General features: G+C 40.9%; 1 protein-coding gene across 5 annotated transcripts in view; it reads right to left on the bottom strand.

The window, feature by feature from the left end:
• Positions 1–15,832, bottom strand: part of ntm (neurotrimin) — a 274,362-nt gene that overhangs the window by 66,840 nt on the left and 191,690 nt on the right. For 3 of the 5 annotated variants that reach the window (XM_060057159.1, XM_060057162.1, XM_060057163.1), the window contains exon 1: positions 10,445–10,873. In XM_060057159.1, coding sequence (XP_059913142.1) covers positions 10,445–10,617 — 173 coding nt within the window. In that variant the 5' untranslated portion in view covers positions 10,618–10,873. Of the gene's footprint in view, positions 1–10,444; positions 10,874–15,832 lie in introns of those variants that run through there. The other 2 variants (XM_060057160.1, XM_060057158.1) reach the window with 2 other exon arrangements.

The raw sequence follows: 15,832 nt of genomic DNA, 5'->3' as shown, positions 1-15,832 counted from the left end.
AAATCCTCCACACCATCCCTTTAGTCAATTTATTTGTCTTCTTTCCATGAATCCTTGACATCTTCATGCCCTCTTTCCATTGTACTTGTGAGATGTTTGACCAAAATATGAGAGTGGTTCTGTGCATAAACGATATGCTTCACACCACACACACTTAAAAACAAAATCTAAAACATTTCCAAATCGATGGCATTGTCAAATAAACGGAAAATGGTAATAGGCCTCCTTCAAAAGAGAGGTACATTTGCTTTTGCTTGAAGGTAAATACATTCGTAGACTGTGGACCTTTGCACAGTAGAAAGGCCAGATAATAAGTAGATGCCAGTTTCACCAACATTAATCACATTTCAACTGCGGTTTAATATACAATCATGCAGTAGGCCTAAATGCCCATGTGGACAAACGTCAAGACTATAATTGGTAAATAAATGAAAGGATTAATGTCATTTAAAAGATCCCCCTCAAAAAGATCTCTCCAGGAATGATTATTTGGTGTTCTGTTTCCAGCAATGTTGCCTATGCAAGGCTTCAGATGTTCTTGTTAGTGTCCTTCACCATGAATGTCAAGGGTTACCCTTGTACATCTGCCTGGCCCAGTGGCAGCCACCAAACCTGTGATCCACTGGCAATGTATGTGTGTGTCTAATTAGAGAAACCAGCTGTCTCCTTAACAATGAATGGAAATCTGATAGGCAACAAGGTGACTGTCAAATTTATTTAGAGTTTTTTTCCTTCATTATACCCATCTAAGTCCAATGCACATGAAGGAATGCTTAAGTGGGAACACTTTAACGTTTGAAAGAGATTTCCGGCCGTAGATGTTAGAGTATAGCATTGTAGGGTTTACAGCTAGGCTCCTCTTGTTAGTTAATTGCCTCCATACACAGAGTGCCTATTTGTTATAAGTTTGCATCTAAAGTATTTTTAATTGCAATGAAGAAAACTAAGTCCAGTGAATGATGCAACCGTTTATTATGATGGATTGATGAAATCATCAAATTGACCAAACCCTGTGTCCTAATTTGGTTAATGTCTAAATGTCAATGTGTTTAATTGTTGACTAGTTTTTCTATTTATTAGAACCAAGCTCATTCATATAAATTGTACTTCCAACCAATTAGATGGAATTTGTATAAATGACTAATTTCATTTAAATATATATATTGTGAAACTCACCATAGAAGACTTATAAAGGAAAGGATAAGCATAGCACAAAGCAAAAACCAACAGACAAAGAGATCACAGGTGTTAGCTAGATCAGACACGTCAATGACAGTATTAGAGACGTCAACGTTAAGAGATCTTTTGATGCATTTTTTGGCAGTTGCAAGTCATTCAAACAAACAGTACGTTCACACACACACACACACACGCACACGCACACACTGACAGGTACAGCGAAAAGAGGAATGCTTTTTCTCCATTGACACTGACAGGCTGTCAGACTGTGGACCAGGCCCAATACAACACACCTTGCAATCAGCCCAGCATGCATATGAGATGAATACTATTACAGAGGCAAAAGCATTGACAGAGACATCTGGCTTCCTCTGGATCTGTCCTGCTGACAATATCAATTATGGATGTATCAGTTATAATTATGGGCAAAAGGGGATCTCCCTGTCCATGTATCAAAATTGTATCAAAATATACTTTGTGCCTCATTATCTTAAGCATGAGAATATTGGAACATAATATTTTATTATGCACGGTAATGTGATAAAGACTGCATCAACATACAGCTAACATTTTAGTTGGGTATCGAATTCGACACTTTTAATGGTACCAGTCGAATTATGTTGGTACTACCGATTACCTATTTAAGTGTAGCGGATCAAATTGACTGCTTCTTCTGGCCTTAATTAGTGTAAACTACATTAAAAAAAAATGTCAGCCATTCTGCATGTTCATATCACAGAGATAATGTTCGGGTCAATTTGACCAGGCAGTGGAAGTGGAGGCAGGAAGGGGTCAGAAGTGTCTGATTTTGACGTTTCTTTCATTGCAATTGTAAGCCACTTCTCCCTTCCACAATATTACACACACACACACACACACACACACACACACACACACACACACACACACACACACACACACACACACACACACACACACACACACACACACACACACACACACACACACACACACACACACACACACATCCCTAAATCCCTCACCTGTGAAGTGCGAGAAAATAAAGAGGTTATGACTGACGGGACTTTGATGAGTGCGACAACAAGGCATAGTAAATTAAACAACTCATATCATCTACTCATATCATCTACATATATCTTTCTAGGTAGCTGCTGGGAGGATGAGGTGCCAGGTATGCAAGCCATCTGAAGATGTCAAGACGGGCACGACATGTGCAAAATGGGCCAATTTAATTTGCACAAAGCACATGTCGAGCATGTTCTGTGTATACACCTTGATTATGCAGCCCCAATACTCGGTAGAATAGATAAGTAAGGTATCTTGAGCTTCCTTTTAATGTTAAGAAAAATGGGGAAAACACACACACAACAACCATATTTTCTGGGGCTTGTAGGGTATGGGTCGGGGAGAGGAGAGGGGGGGGATTTTGTGTGGTGTGTAAAATGTTGTAAATAAACAACAATGTTGAATGTCTTCAAAACTAATTTTTACCACTGAAATTACATTTTTGTTATGATGGTGAGACAGGTACCGAAATAAGGTATCGTTCGGTACCGGTTCTACATTTCAGGCACTGATACCGTACTGGTATCGGTTCAAATGGGAATGGTCCCCAATCCTAGCCGATACACTTTCAAATACATATGTTTCGTTATAGTCAGTAAGTTATGCATTTCATATCAACAATGTTTATGAATAGGGTCCCTGCAGAACAATGGCCCTGTACAATTTATGACATTTCTATCTGGTTCATTCAGTACAAGAAACCACGAAACAGGCTACAGATTGTTGGAGGGAGAATAGGAATCATCTTTGTCTGCACAAGTTGAGACACAGATGCCTCAAATGTAGGGTTACTTTTTGAGTGGTACTCTGTGTGACAATACAATGCGGCTTTGTGTTCAGGTAACATAACAAAGTTAACATGTTGAAAAAAGTAGTTAAGGGCAGACAGCTGAAAAAAAAAATGGAATACAAATAGAGAAAACTGCTTAAGCACGTAGGCAGGCTTAAAACATGCAATGTAAGACATGTAAGAAATTCTCAATACACAATGAGCATGTGGATGTGTTGCTGACGCGTTGATGGCGTTTCTTTCATGAAGATACGCCTAAATGAATGCAGCATAGATTTCACCGCAAAGAGTTACAGAGTCCGAAGCCTCAGCCGCAATCTTTGATGTGTTGTAAACAAAACACTGCGACTTCCACTGCATACATTTTTGCATCATGTTCTGCCTGCTACACGCTATACCCAGGCGCCAACCCTCGCTTAAAGTATACAGAGTATGTCCAGTATGAGTGAACACGTCTGACGTGGCTTATCTCCGGTTGTGTGTTGCACGTGTTAAAGGAGGACTCTGTATCATCTCCGGACCTGAGCATATCCGGAGTTCATTTAAGAATGGCCCATTAGAATAGAGAGACTACTCTAACAAGGAGATTTAAGAAGTGGCAGTTCTTTAGCCAAGCTGGCACTGTGTGACACTCATGTGCCGCTTTGCCGACAAGAGGCTTCACGATGACGTGCTCTCGAAGAAAGACCCTTGTTTCACGTACCCCCGGTGTGTTGAATGATGTACAAGTCCATAATCTGCATTGGATCTACGGTGCCTTTATCACCTTCTCCCTTTGTTCTAATAGAGGTGTAGCGCTGTTCCAGAGAAGATAATCTGTGTGTAATACCACTTGATTTCCGCTGTGTCTGCCTGGAGATACCGAACACTGGTATTTCCGATTTGGTTTATGGAGGCACGATGCCCAGGAGAAATAAAGAGAGGTTTAACTTCCTCAGTTGAATATGAGATGTCACAGGCTTCGTTTTATAATGCATTAAGCGTCCCTTGCAACCATGAAGTATTTCATTTATTATATACATCCTCTATTGTATTTTACTTCGGGACTATTGTTCAAAGTTCTAAACTATTCCCATACGAGACTGCCTGGCAACAAGACCCTTGTTGTTTATCATCAATATTTACTGCACTGCTGATAACGGTGGCAGACTGAGCACTTTTGTCCTTTGCGGTTATTTCAAGGGACTAGAAAAGTTTGGCAACTCTACAGATGTATTCCTGCCATCAAAAGTGGCCACATTCATAGCTTTGCTTCAATGTTGATAATGGCCATTAGCCAGGATATCCGAGTTGTATTAAGTTTTGTTTGAATGCTGCTATGTTTTGTGAAATCAAGCAGTATAATAAACAACTCCTGTATTAATTATTTTCAGACTAATTCAGAATGATTGAACATTGTTCTTAAATTGATCAAAAGGGCAAACTCAAGGGTAATCAAATCAAGCATAGCACCTGCAAACCACATACATATATAATAGTAGCTTTGTATCGAAATGAGTCACAATATTTATTTCCCCAAAAAATCTCAGCATGAATGGGATTGATCGCAGACTCCTAAATAAAGGCTGAGCAAATACAAATACTGTATACTTAACTTTTAACGTTTAAAAATCAAGAGGGACGTTCAATGACAGAGACAAAGTTAAAACAACATGGGTATTGTTCTTTAAGAAAAGATGTGCCAAAGACTACTGCCCTCCACCCCCTTCCCTCATGCAATCCGCCCACCCCCTGAACGATTGTTCCCAAAGATTGTGTAGAACAGTGATTAATACTATTCAATGTGCCAATTGTAGGTCCAGCGGGCTAACGACATGCACAGTCCACAGACAAGAATCACAGGAATGCATGGATGAAATAGAGAGGCTTGTTCTTCAGCTGGGGGCCTTATCTTGTTTTCACTTTCAACTTTTCGCTTTTCAAAGTTCTCTTACTTGTTAAGTCAGTCAGAAAAATCTGTAAAGTTTGATAGGCACAATTACAGTTAAAATTTGAAAAGGGCCTCTTGTTTTCCCTCCTTCAAATGGCCAGCCGGCATTCCAGAAGTGTAACATTGATTGGAGGGCAACACAACGCACACATCCAATCTGTTTTTTCTCTCACAGATCACGTAAGGCTGGAAGAGGTCCAGTGCTCGATGTAATTGGTCTATATACTGCAGATTTGCTTTTCACGGTCCAGCATGCCTCACTCAGTATGAATCAAAGTATTAACAGGAGTGAACAGACATTTTTCACCCTGTTAGACAATATGAAGATGGAATTACCTTGATGGCATTGTGTTTATCATCCACAGAACTGATCAACTCAGACACAAAGTGTAGCTTGTGTGTGTTCAAGTACCAGTTAAATATCTCTCTCTCTCTCTCTCTCTCTCTCTCTCTCTCTCTCTCTCTCTCTCTCTCTCTCTCTCTCTCTCTCTCTCTCTCTCTCTCTCTCTCTCTCTCTCTCTCTCTCTCTCTCTCTCTCTCTCAAAATACAACAACAAGGCAAGACAGAAGCCTTGGTCACAACAAATGGTCACACCTCCATGCTACAGATATACAGTAGCTAAACTCCTTTGAGCTACTTCAAAGAAGACTAGAAGACCAATCATACATGATGGACTAGCCTGGAAAAGGGCTATACCGAGAGAACAAAGTAGTGTCCGGCTACAGCATAATCACTGTTGGTCGAAAATAGGAGATTACTTTGTCACGGACCCTGCCAGCAGCTTAGTATAACATCCCCCGAAGCTAAAATATATTTCTGTGTACATATCCCTAAGCAATACTTATAAGTTGCAATTCCCTGAACAGCCTTCATCAGGAAGGTAAAGGCAAAGGAGGGGATGTGTGAGGAGGACAAAATGACTGTCTCGCAGAATTCATCGAACTGCAGAGCACCCTTGTTCCACAGTTCCGCGAGTTCCCACTCCATAATCCACCGAGGATACAAGATTATTCTAGTCAACAATATGGTGAGCCCCTGAATGTAGGCCAAGCTACTTCCCACAGCATATGTTCCAAGTTAATTCAACTCGAGGAATATTAGCTAGCGCATTGTCTGAGCACAGGCCCTGGAATTAACTTTCTGAGCTTGAACCAGAATCAGAAATATTGGTATTAGTGTGCAAGTTTGTACCGACAAGGATTTTGTTCGATCTTTCTGACATTGCTGCCGTAAAGTAAAGGATAAAAAAACATACAAATGGTGACTGTACATGAATATAAAAAAATAGAACCAGAAGTTTATATAATATTTAAAAAATAAACATATACATAATAAAATATATAGTTTAGTTCAGTGGACAGAGTGTTTTACAGGGATGAGTCATCATGCCAACCTAAAATATGATTCTTATCAACCTGATGAAAAGAAATTTGATATATTTTTGTTGAAGATTTTTTGAAGTTGCTTTAGTGAAACATAATGACTGTACAGGTGGGAGAGTTTAAACACATTCTGGACTCAGAGGTGGCAGGATTATGTAGTTACATTGAAGCATAAGCATCCTCCTGTGAAATACGCCTTCTAACGAGAGCCCTCCAAACGCAGGCTATAAGGCCTTATCCGACAATATTACATTAATTAGCACATTGGTTTTCTAAAGGCTCCCCAAAACAGGGCAGCTACATAGCCCTTCAGCATGAGCCATCCTATTTGAGATCTTCGACTGATCACATTTAAGGTGATGCATTTGTCCAACAGCACAGCCAATACATGCGTTTGATAATCCATCTGAACTGAAGTGAGGACGCTCAAGTGGGGGAGTGTGGCACAGATGTTAGAGAGACAGCAGCTCCGGCCAAGTCCCGACGGGCGGCTAAGAGGATAAGGAGGTTCAAGTCCACCTTGACCCCGACGCTGACCCCACACCATGTCCATTAATCATCGTCCTGGATTAACTACCAGTGAACAGAGGCCTTGGAAAAATGATTGGCCTTTTATTACGCTCCGTGCTTGGAGCCCTACGGTGGATTTATGTTGGCGAGTAGAGTTGAGATACATCGTGGCCCGCATACTACAACTTTGAGTCAACACACGCCTTGCTGCTTTTATGGAGGGTTGGTTAGGATATTCACAGAGGGAGGCTGTGGTAACTCTGCTTGCCCATTATCGCAAATTCGTTGACATGCCTGCGTTTTGCATGTGGAAGTGCACATATGTGCAGGACATGTGTCCTTCACGGCATGGGCTTATGTCGTGCAAGGGCAAGCTGTAAATCCTCTTGTTTAGAGGCCGCTTGTGATTTACAAGAGATATCCAGGAAAAGAAAGATGTCCAATTGAACAGCCATCACACTAAATTACAGCTAGCTATAATGGTGACAAAATCACAAAATCTATTTTCTTCAAGCTATATAATTTCTTGACTGCTTTACAAGTAATAAGAACCAAAAAGTGGAATTCACAATCCATTCTTTTAACGTTAGAAAACTTTTTTTTGTCATCGGTTTTTCCTTCAGAATACCTTGATGTGTATGTTGTAAAGACGATATTCTGGGGTCCTTGAATAACATGAAGAAGAAACTAGTAGTAATAGTTGTCTGTTCATGCGGCCCATGTCATAATAATCTCCCGTCTCACATTTGAGGCATAAAGGCCGGCCCTTTTTTTATAAAGACACATGTCAAACTCATCCACGACGAGCAGGAAGAAAACGAAAAGTTGCAACTCAAGTTGCTCAATCGAGTGGCAAGTGCGATTTCACATTGATTTAAAAATGGCAAGCAATGGACAACTCTGCACAGTAATGACAGATTTTTGTTTTTAAGATAACACATCAACCAAAGAAAGATTGTCAAGACTTGCTCGCTTCAAGTTAAATTGTGCCACCAATTGCTGTTGCAGCAGTTGTCAGAAAAGGGGAGAGGGGGGGACAGAAGGTGGCCTGTTAGTACAGATAACTACAAAAAAGTGTTCAACCCTCTCCCTTGCATGGCCTACTGTCACAGTCATGACAAATCAAATTAAATCCACAAGTTAATCCAATATTGTTTCCAAGGTGATACAAAAACACATACTTATGTATGCATGTGGATGCACAGGCAATTGTAACAACAGTTTACAAATCCTTCTTCTAACAAAATATATGTATTGTATCCTTGTTAGTTGTCTGCCACAAAGCATTCCTATTATTGCAATAACAGTCAATAAAAACAAAAAAAAATGTAATTATTTCCAAAAGAATGGTCATCAGTAAAGAAATATTGTCGTATCATAATATCTGCATGCAGATGTATCTTTAGGCAATTTCAAATTTTCTTCCTCCTTTGCTTCTTAAAGTAGGTTAAGAATGTCCTTTGGGTACATAGAAGAGAACGCGTGTTAAGATCCTTCAACCCATTTATGGCGAAGATCCCACCAGATGCACTTTGATAATGAAACACATCTAGATGTACACTTAAAGGGGGCATATCATACCACCAGATGTGAGTGTGATTAGCCATTACAAGCAGGTTTGAAAATGTGCAGCACTGTGACATCACAGGTGGGCATGTCCACCTGGATGTGTGCTGGATAGATCAGTCTACCAGCCTACCCAGTGGACTGAAGTAAACGTTGCTCATCTATGCGTCACACATCTAGGTGGAAACGCCCATCTGTGATGTCACAACATTTGGAAAACGGCTTGTAATGGCTAATCACACTCACACCTGGTGGTATGATAGATCCCCTTTAAGAAGGCAATATCAACACCAAAGCTCAATGAAATTGACAATATAATAAAGATTTACATTGAAATCTTCACACACACACACACACACACACACACACACACACACACACACACACACACACACACACACACACACACACACACACACACACACACACACACACACACACACACACACACACACACACCAGGGAATAACCGCAAAACAGACTTTTAAAGATCAGAAAAAGTCCACCAGACTGACATTTTTTTTGTCTGACTTGGCAACTGCATAACAGCTTTGGCTTTTTCGAAACAGCTATCACGGGCACATAGAAACCACCGTGGGTGGGGGAGCAAACCCTGCCACAGAGATAAAGAACACCTCACCTGCTCGTCGCACTGACTTCACCGCACACACACACACACACACACACACACACACACACACACACACACACACACACACACACACACACACACACACACACACACACACACACACACACACACACACACACACACACACACACACACACACACACCTGAAAAATTCTGGAGCCTGTTGAACCCAAACTCCGGTCAAGCTATGCTCTCAGGGTCATGGTTGAAAGAAACCCATTTGGATGGACTTGTAATTAAGAACGAGAAGCACCCATAACACAACCTGAAGAATGTGCAGTTGAACCTGCCGAGGTGTTGGTGCCTCTCATTTAACGTTGTAAACCTATAACAGAACATGTAATTGCATGGCTTTTTCATCTAAATATGTACGCAGTTCGGCCTTTGTAGGGTGGGGAATAGACACATTTGTCATTGACGATGATAATATTAATTTAACTAAAATGTACTTCATTTCCATTAATTGTATAACATTGACAGGTAATAAACTGCACCTTAGAGGCCAGTGAATGAGGGGAAAGCACAGTTTCCGAATATTAAAAAGCACAATTGTAGGAGTGAGCCCCTCCCAGGAGACTATCAGAATTGAAAAAACTCAATAACATTGTTCTCTCCGCTCTACCTGGCTGCCGGGGTAGCGTGAGAGGGAGAGGGAGGGGAGTGTCGATAGAACGATTCTTGTCAACAAAGAGGGGTACGGGCCGGCCAGAATTTTTATTTGTAGATTTTACCTGCTAAAGGACGTGATTTTATTGATAACAATATTGTTGGCTACTCAGTATTGATCAGCATTCGCCCGAGATATGTCCAGGTAATTTTAAGCTCCGAGTCTAGTTGACTAGATACACGCAGCGACTATAAAATCCCAAACTATTGACGTGTATATTCAACCGGGACAGGGCGACGGCGGGACATCCCTTCCATACACCCAACCCACCCCCCATGTCCAGTAAGCCTCTCGCTGCAGCAGCAGCTGTCAGTGCAGTTCCATACACCTGCCGGAGTTGCGGCTCGAGTTGGGAAACGAGTGTTCTTTGTGAATCCTTAACTCGTGCATTGGGTTAATCCCGCAGCAACACTTGTACACGTTAGTCCTGCGCCATCACACAGCAATTAAAAAACAGTTTCCCCGCCAACAGCTGTGCTGCAGATCAGCGGCTGCCTATGAACGAAGCCCTTTTTTTTAATCCTCTGAAATCCCCCTTTTAAACACACGCGGGATAAGACGCCCCGTGCGACGCTGTCAAATTGCGTCGGTAAACACAATTCCACGCGTCGCTCCACACGTTTCGCACAGGATCATTCAAAGTGAAACATAATCGTGTAACATTGTAAAAAGAATAACAGCGTAGCGATGATTTAAACAGGAAAAAAACAAGACACTCACCTGAGGAAGACGGTTTCCCCTTGCCGCACGGTAATATTGTCCATGACTTTGTTATCAGATTGAGAATCCCCCTGGCTGTGGACGGGCAGTCCTGTGGGTAAAAGAAGCAGAATCCTCAGAGAGAGCAGGCTCATAGACTTCCACCAAACGGCAAAGTATCCACGGGCACTCATCTTCGGCGTAAAGTCCCCCCCACCCTCCACACGTGTTGTCGATAGCAAAAGTTGTTGTTTTTTTCAAACGCGAAAGAGTCCGGGGAAAATCATCCGCTATAATTTGTATCCTGTTATCCTTTTGTACTGTCTGTCTGTGTGCCAGGTGCAGCGGTATGCGCGACGCGGCTCCTAACTATCTGGCGCACTAAAGCATCGCCTCACTGTAACCAACAACCACATACTCTCCGGACGCCCTTTATTCTGCAGCTTATTGTTGACGCCAATGTCACCAATCGCCAACAGCTTATTATCAACTTGAGTGTCCGTCATATAATTCCGTCACCTGAGGGCATGTCTGGAGCCTATTTTTTCTTTTTTTTTTATGAGGAATATGCCTTGATTAGAATCGAACTATCTGTCATTATATTATTAACAATTATAATATTGATTATAATAACAACAATAATGGTGCGTCTTATTTCGCCCCAAGGTCGAATATAAAGTGGTAGAGTCGTTTATTAAATTCAACGAATAGACATCGAGTAAACGGTATGACATTTTGAGATATGAAGGTGACATCATACCGAAAAGCAGTTTTGAGTGCGTAACGTTTTCGCATTAACTCGGGGCATCAAACTATTTCGACTGACCCTGCATGTGTTTTAGCCTATCACTGTATTATATTGAAGATCTGATTATTGCATCACTACCATGTGCATTGGCAATATCTTTCTTTGACAGCAGGTTATTTTCTAAACAAAACAAATTAGGTATCAACACTTTCATTAATAAATAGAGTGAGTGAGTGAGTGAGTGAGTGAGTGAGTGAGTGAGTGAGTGAGTGAGTGAGTGAGTGAGTGAGTGAGTGAGTGAGTGAGTGAGTGAGTGAGTGAGTGAGTGAGAGCTCATGGAAACAAAAATGTTATGTCAATTATAGTATGTTGACAATTTAAGGGATGATCTGTTTTTTCCTTTGCCAATATTAAGGCATAGGGTTTTGAAGCTTATTTTGAGATAATAATCAGATATTTGATATATATAAATTTTACCATATTATTTTATATTACTATCTGATCATTATTGCAATTCATTTGACATCGGCAGCCGCAAATTTTTGAAAAGCTAGAAAAAGACTAAGAAGAGTGAATACTCTGGGGAATACGCATTGGGCATTGTTGTACGCTGAAAACATCCAATGTTTTGCACACAAACATGTCTTAAAAGTTATGTTTTGAAGACAGTTTACCCGCCTGGTCCACTTCAGATAACAGCGGGCAACCAACCCAGTCATATCTGGGTTGGTTGGGAAGGCTAACTTTCTACGAGTGCTCGGTTTACAGAGTAATATGTAATAGGCCTATCAGATCTAAGATGTTATAAAAATGGTCTCTAGAATCTGCACCCTACTGCGCATTTAGAGATGTTTCTGGTGGAGCGGCATGGTCACCCGCTGAGTCCTGTTAATCAGCAGGAGTGATGAGTGAATTTTAAAACCATTTTGCCATCACTTATCTAGGATCCGACGCCCCGCATCTCCGTTCTCCATATAATTACGTTAATGTCTTTATGGATATGATTTTAATTTGATATTAAAAAATACGAAAAATGTTAACCGGAACATGCTGCTGTGATATTCTTGCACCAAGCAAAGAGGGAGCCGTTGATCGATATTAACATTGGTAATAAACATATAGTCTTTAATGTTTAAACAATCTCAATAAAATGTCCACACTTTTTGATGATTGTTTATGCACGCAACTTTTACTGTAAGTCCAGCAGTTGACAGAAATCCCTCCACCCTCTCCTCCCATCACCCCCCTTGCGATCGAATCAGGTATTGGCGATCTAAAGTAGCCAAGATTGGACCACATGAAATTAGAAGGGATTGCAGTGCCCTAGTGCTCAGCTACTTGAGCCTTCGGCAGTCAGACAGAAGATACATGCTATACACGAGCATGAGTCGATGAAACGTACATCTGATATTTGTGGATGTGTCAGCCATGCTGTGCTGATGGATGTCTGCGTGGGTTGTTAGTCCTACCACCTACAGGTGAGAGACGTGTACCTGCTGGATGTACAGTACAGTCATTCCGCCATCTTAACAGAACATTGTGACATTGTTACGATCTCCAGTCCGGTTTAATTGTCAATAGTTTCTAATCTCACCGATAAAACTAATCTTTCCGGCTGTATAGGTCACAGACATATGGACCACAGCCGAATTATAAGGGCAATCATAGTAAAGACAGGCCAATACAGAAGAACTGCAATATATTCACATATCTTTTTATAAAAAAAAACACCTCTATAATTGGTTTTCCACATATAGTTTTAAATGTGGTTGGCCGAGTTAGATTTAACAGCTATTACTCCAACCCATGGCAGCAACGCTTTAATAAGTGTTTCCTGCTGCTAAGGACAGATGGACAGAACTGTTTGTGTGTATCTTCGGGTACCAGGCACTTAAAACCAGATTGTTTGATGTAATGAGTGTATTAGGCTCCCTGTCTGGTTTCTCTTTATGTACACAGGTACATCCACATGCTTTTCAAACGTACTTTCACTGTAATCATTTAGACTTGCAGTCATTGTCTTTATATAAGGTATCCCTTGGAAACTGAATCCATGAGCTCAATTGGATCTATTTTTAAAACTCACCCTCTATTCGATATCATCAACTTGCAGAGCCAGACAGCCGAGGCAGTTCCACACGCGCCAGTTCCATGCCCACAGTTTTAAATGTATGAATGCTCCACCAGTTATAGACTAACGCATGCGTAGAGAACCCCCACAGCCCACAGCTCTGGATGCAGCACTTATCCGCCAGCTATTGGAAAGTGCTTAATGCTATCAAGGCAGCCAACATTACTTCAATAAGAGTCCACTTTCCTTGTCTTTTATTAAGTAAAATGTGTGTACATTGTGTTCAATGAGGTATTTTTCCAGAGTTTGCTGTATGCTTACACAATACACACACCCACACACACCCACACCCACACCCACACACACCCACACCCACACACACACACGGGTTGATACTGTTTTTGCGTGTTTGCTAGTTTTTTTACTTGACTGCACAGTTGCTTGCCTTTTGCTTCCCTGTTGGATCAGGAATTTGTGCTTGTTTGAACTGCATTTTGGCACAAAGTCATGGAAATCTTGATGGAGCAAAAGAGTACAGGCTGTAAACTGTTGTATTTCTTTGTTTAGAAGTTATTTAAAAGTTTGGAAGCTAATATTCACCATATATGTTAATGAGAATACTTGTTGTTCAGGCTACCTCAATTAGCTACACTTGAATGTGAATGTGAGCTTCAAATAATGTTTACATTCAATGGTGGTTCATGACTAAGCATGTTTATTGGTTGATTAACAAAATCCATAAACCAACATAACATGTAAGGGTACTTGTGACGGAGGGAGGGGGGGGTATTCGGACATAGAAAGTTAAATGGATAGACAGATGAATAGCTGGTTAGATGGAGGCAACAGCACCTCAAAGCCCACATTCTAATAAGCCTCCAAAATCCATTATACCAAACAGAGACATCTGCTATTTGCTATTTGTGAACTAGAACTACTCTGCATAGGTATGTTTGCCTGCTATAACAGATCTGTGAAAAAGGTCTCTTGATGAACAATTTGAGTGGGTAAATTCCGGGCTTTATTTAATAGGGTAGCTAAGAGGTGAGTATTTCCTCTTCCAGCATGATGGTCTTCAAACTCTTGGTTGTGAAATACAAGTGGCTTGAAGCATCAGACAAGTGTGGCTTAGGAAGGCTTTAATGGATGTATTCTTAAGTACGAAGAGAATATAGAATCACAAATAGCACTTACAAATACCACTCGACTGACTTTTTCTGAATTATTTATTTCGTAAAGTTTCTTATGCTGCCACAACAGGCACAACAGGAACTCCATCTTTAGGCGTCTCCTGGCCGGTATCCTTCTTGTTTAGATTTTTCTTGTTTAGACTGAATGGAAAGTCTTGTTTAGACTTTCCATCCTCACTTTAAAGTCTTTTCTTTCACGGATAAGTATAAGGGACATTAAGTTAACCGCGGTGAGGAGTTATGTAGACGTCTACCTGTTACAGGAAAAGAATGGTCAGGGTGATTAAATCATCATATCTGTCTCTCCTGGCTACCAGACATCCGTTGAATCCTTGTACCAATTGTGAGAGCATTTAGCGTGAGCTCAGTCTCGCCCATGAATGTAAACAATGATTATATAGCACTTTATACACGTCTTTTGGAATGAGTGAAATTTGTGTCAGCCCGGAGAATGGTTAAAGTTTGTGGACGAAAAAAAACGGAATCACCATACAAGTACTGAACAAAATGTCTTATCAGAAGGACCAAAAGGCTAGCGCTTTCATGGCATTCGTGTCAGGCACTCGAATGCTAAATGCTCTTAGGCAGAATCGGCGCAACAAAACCATTTTGAAATGATGGTGACTGATGTTTGGGTAAATCAAGGTGAGACGGTAAGGATCGTTTTTATAGCCTGGACCAGTATGGTCCTTTAGTGTTGGGTTGGTTCAGGGTATCGATTGTGGACATTGTTTTTCCTGTTCCGTATAATCCTTACTATACAAGGTTGGCAGTCTGTTTTGGCTCCATATAACAGTGTTTTGTCGCATGTAAAAAGTGCTGAAAGTACAGTATTGACTTAATGTTGTCAAGGCCAGATTCCTGTCAAGAACACGGTTAACATACCACATTATATGTCCCAATTTCATACAGTCAAGCCTTGAAGGAAAGGAAACCATACATCTGCATGAAGCATCGTAAAAACCAAGACATAGCTCGACTCAATATGTTTAGTTTCAGTGAATGAAAGTGTGATTGTTTCATTGTGGTCTCCAGATTGCAAAGGACTTTGAAACCAATATTTTCTTATCATCTTCGTTTCACTAAATCATTTCATTATTTATTATGACTATTATAACAAGACTTTTTCATGTCCAACAATGACCAGCAGATCAACGGTTGGAATCAGCCACACTCCACACAACAAGCAAGCAGCGATTCAGTCTGAGTGCCGCCATCCTCTCTAACTACTCTCAAGTGCCCTACATCCAAAGAGCCTGACCCCGAAATGTTCAATTTACCGAGACCAGTGACTAACAGCTCTTTAAAGGGAAAAGAAAACACATGCAGACATTAGCACTTCCAAGATGCATTGAGAATCTATAAAAGGTGGTTACTGATGACCACTAAAACTACATGGG

The sequence above is a fragment of the Gadus macrocephalus genome, chromosome 7 (assembly GCF_031168955.1).
Source record: "Gadus macrocephalus chromosome 7, ASM3116895v1".
Classification (NCBI taxonomy): domain Eukaryota; kingdom Metazoa; phylum Chordata; class Actinopteri; order Gadiformes; family Gadidae; genus Gadus; species Gadus macrocephalus.
Note: the sequence above shows the minus strand (reverse complement) of the source record. Positions and strands in the feature narration are given on the sequence as shown.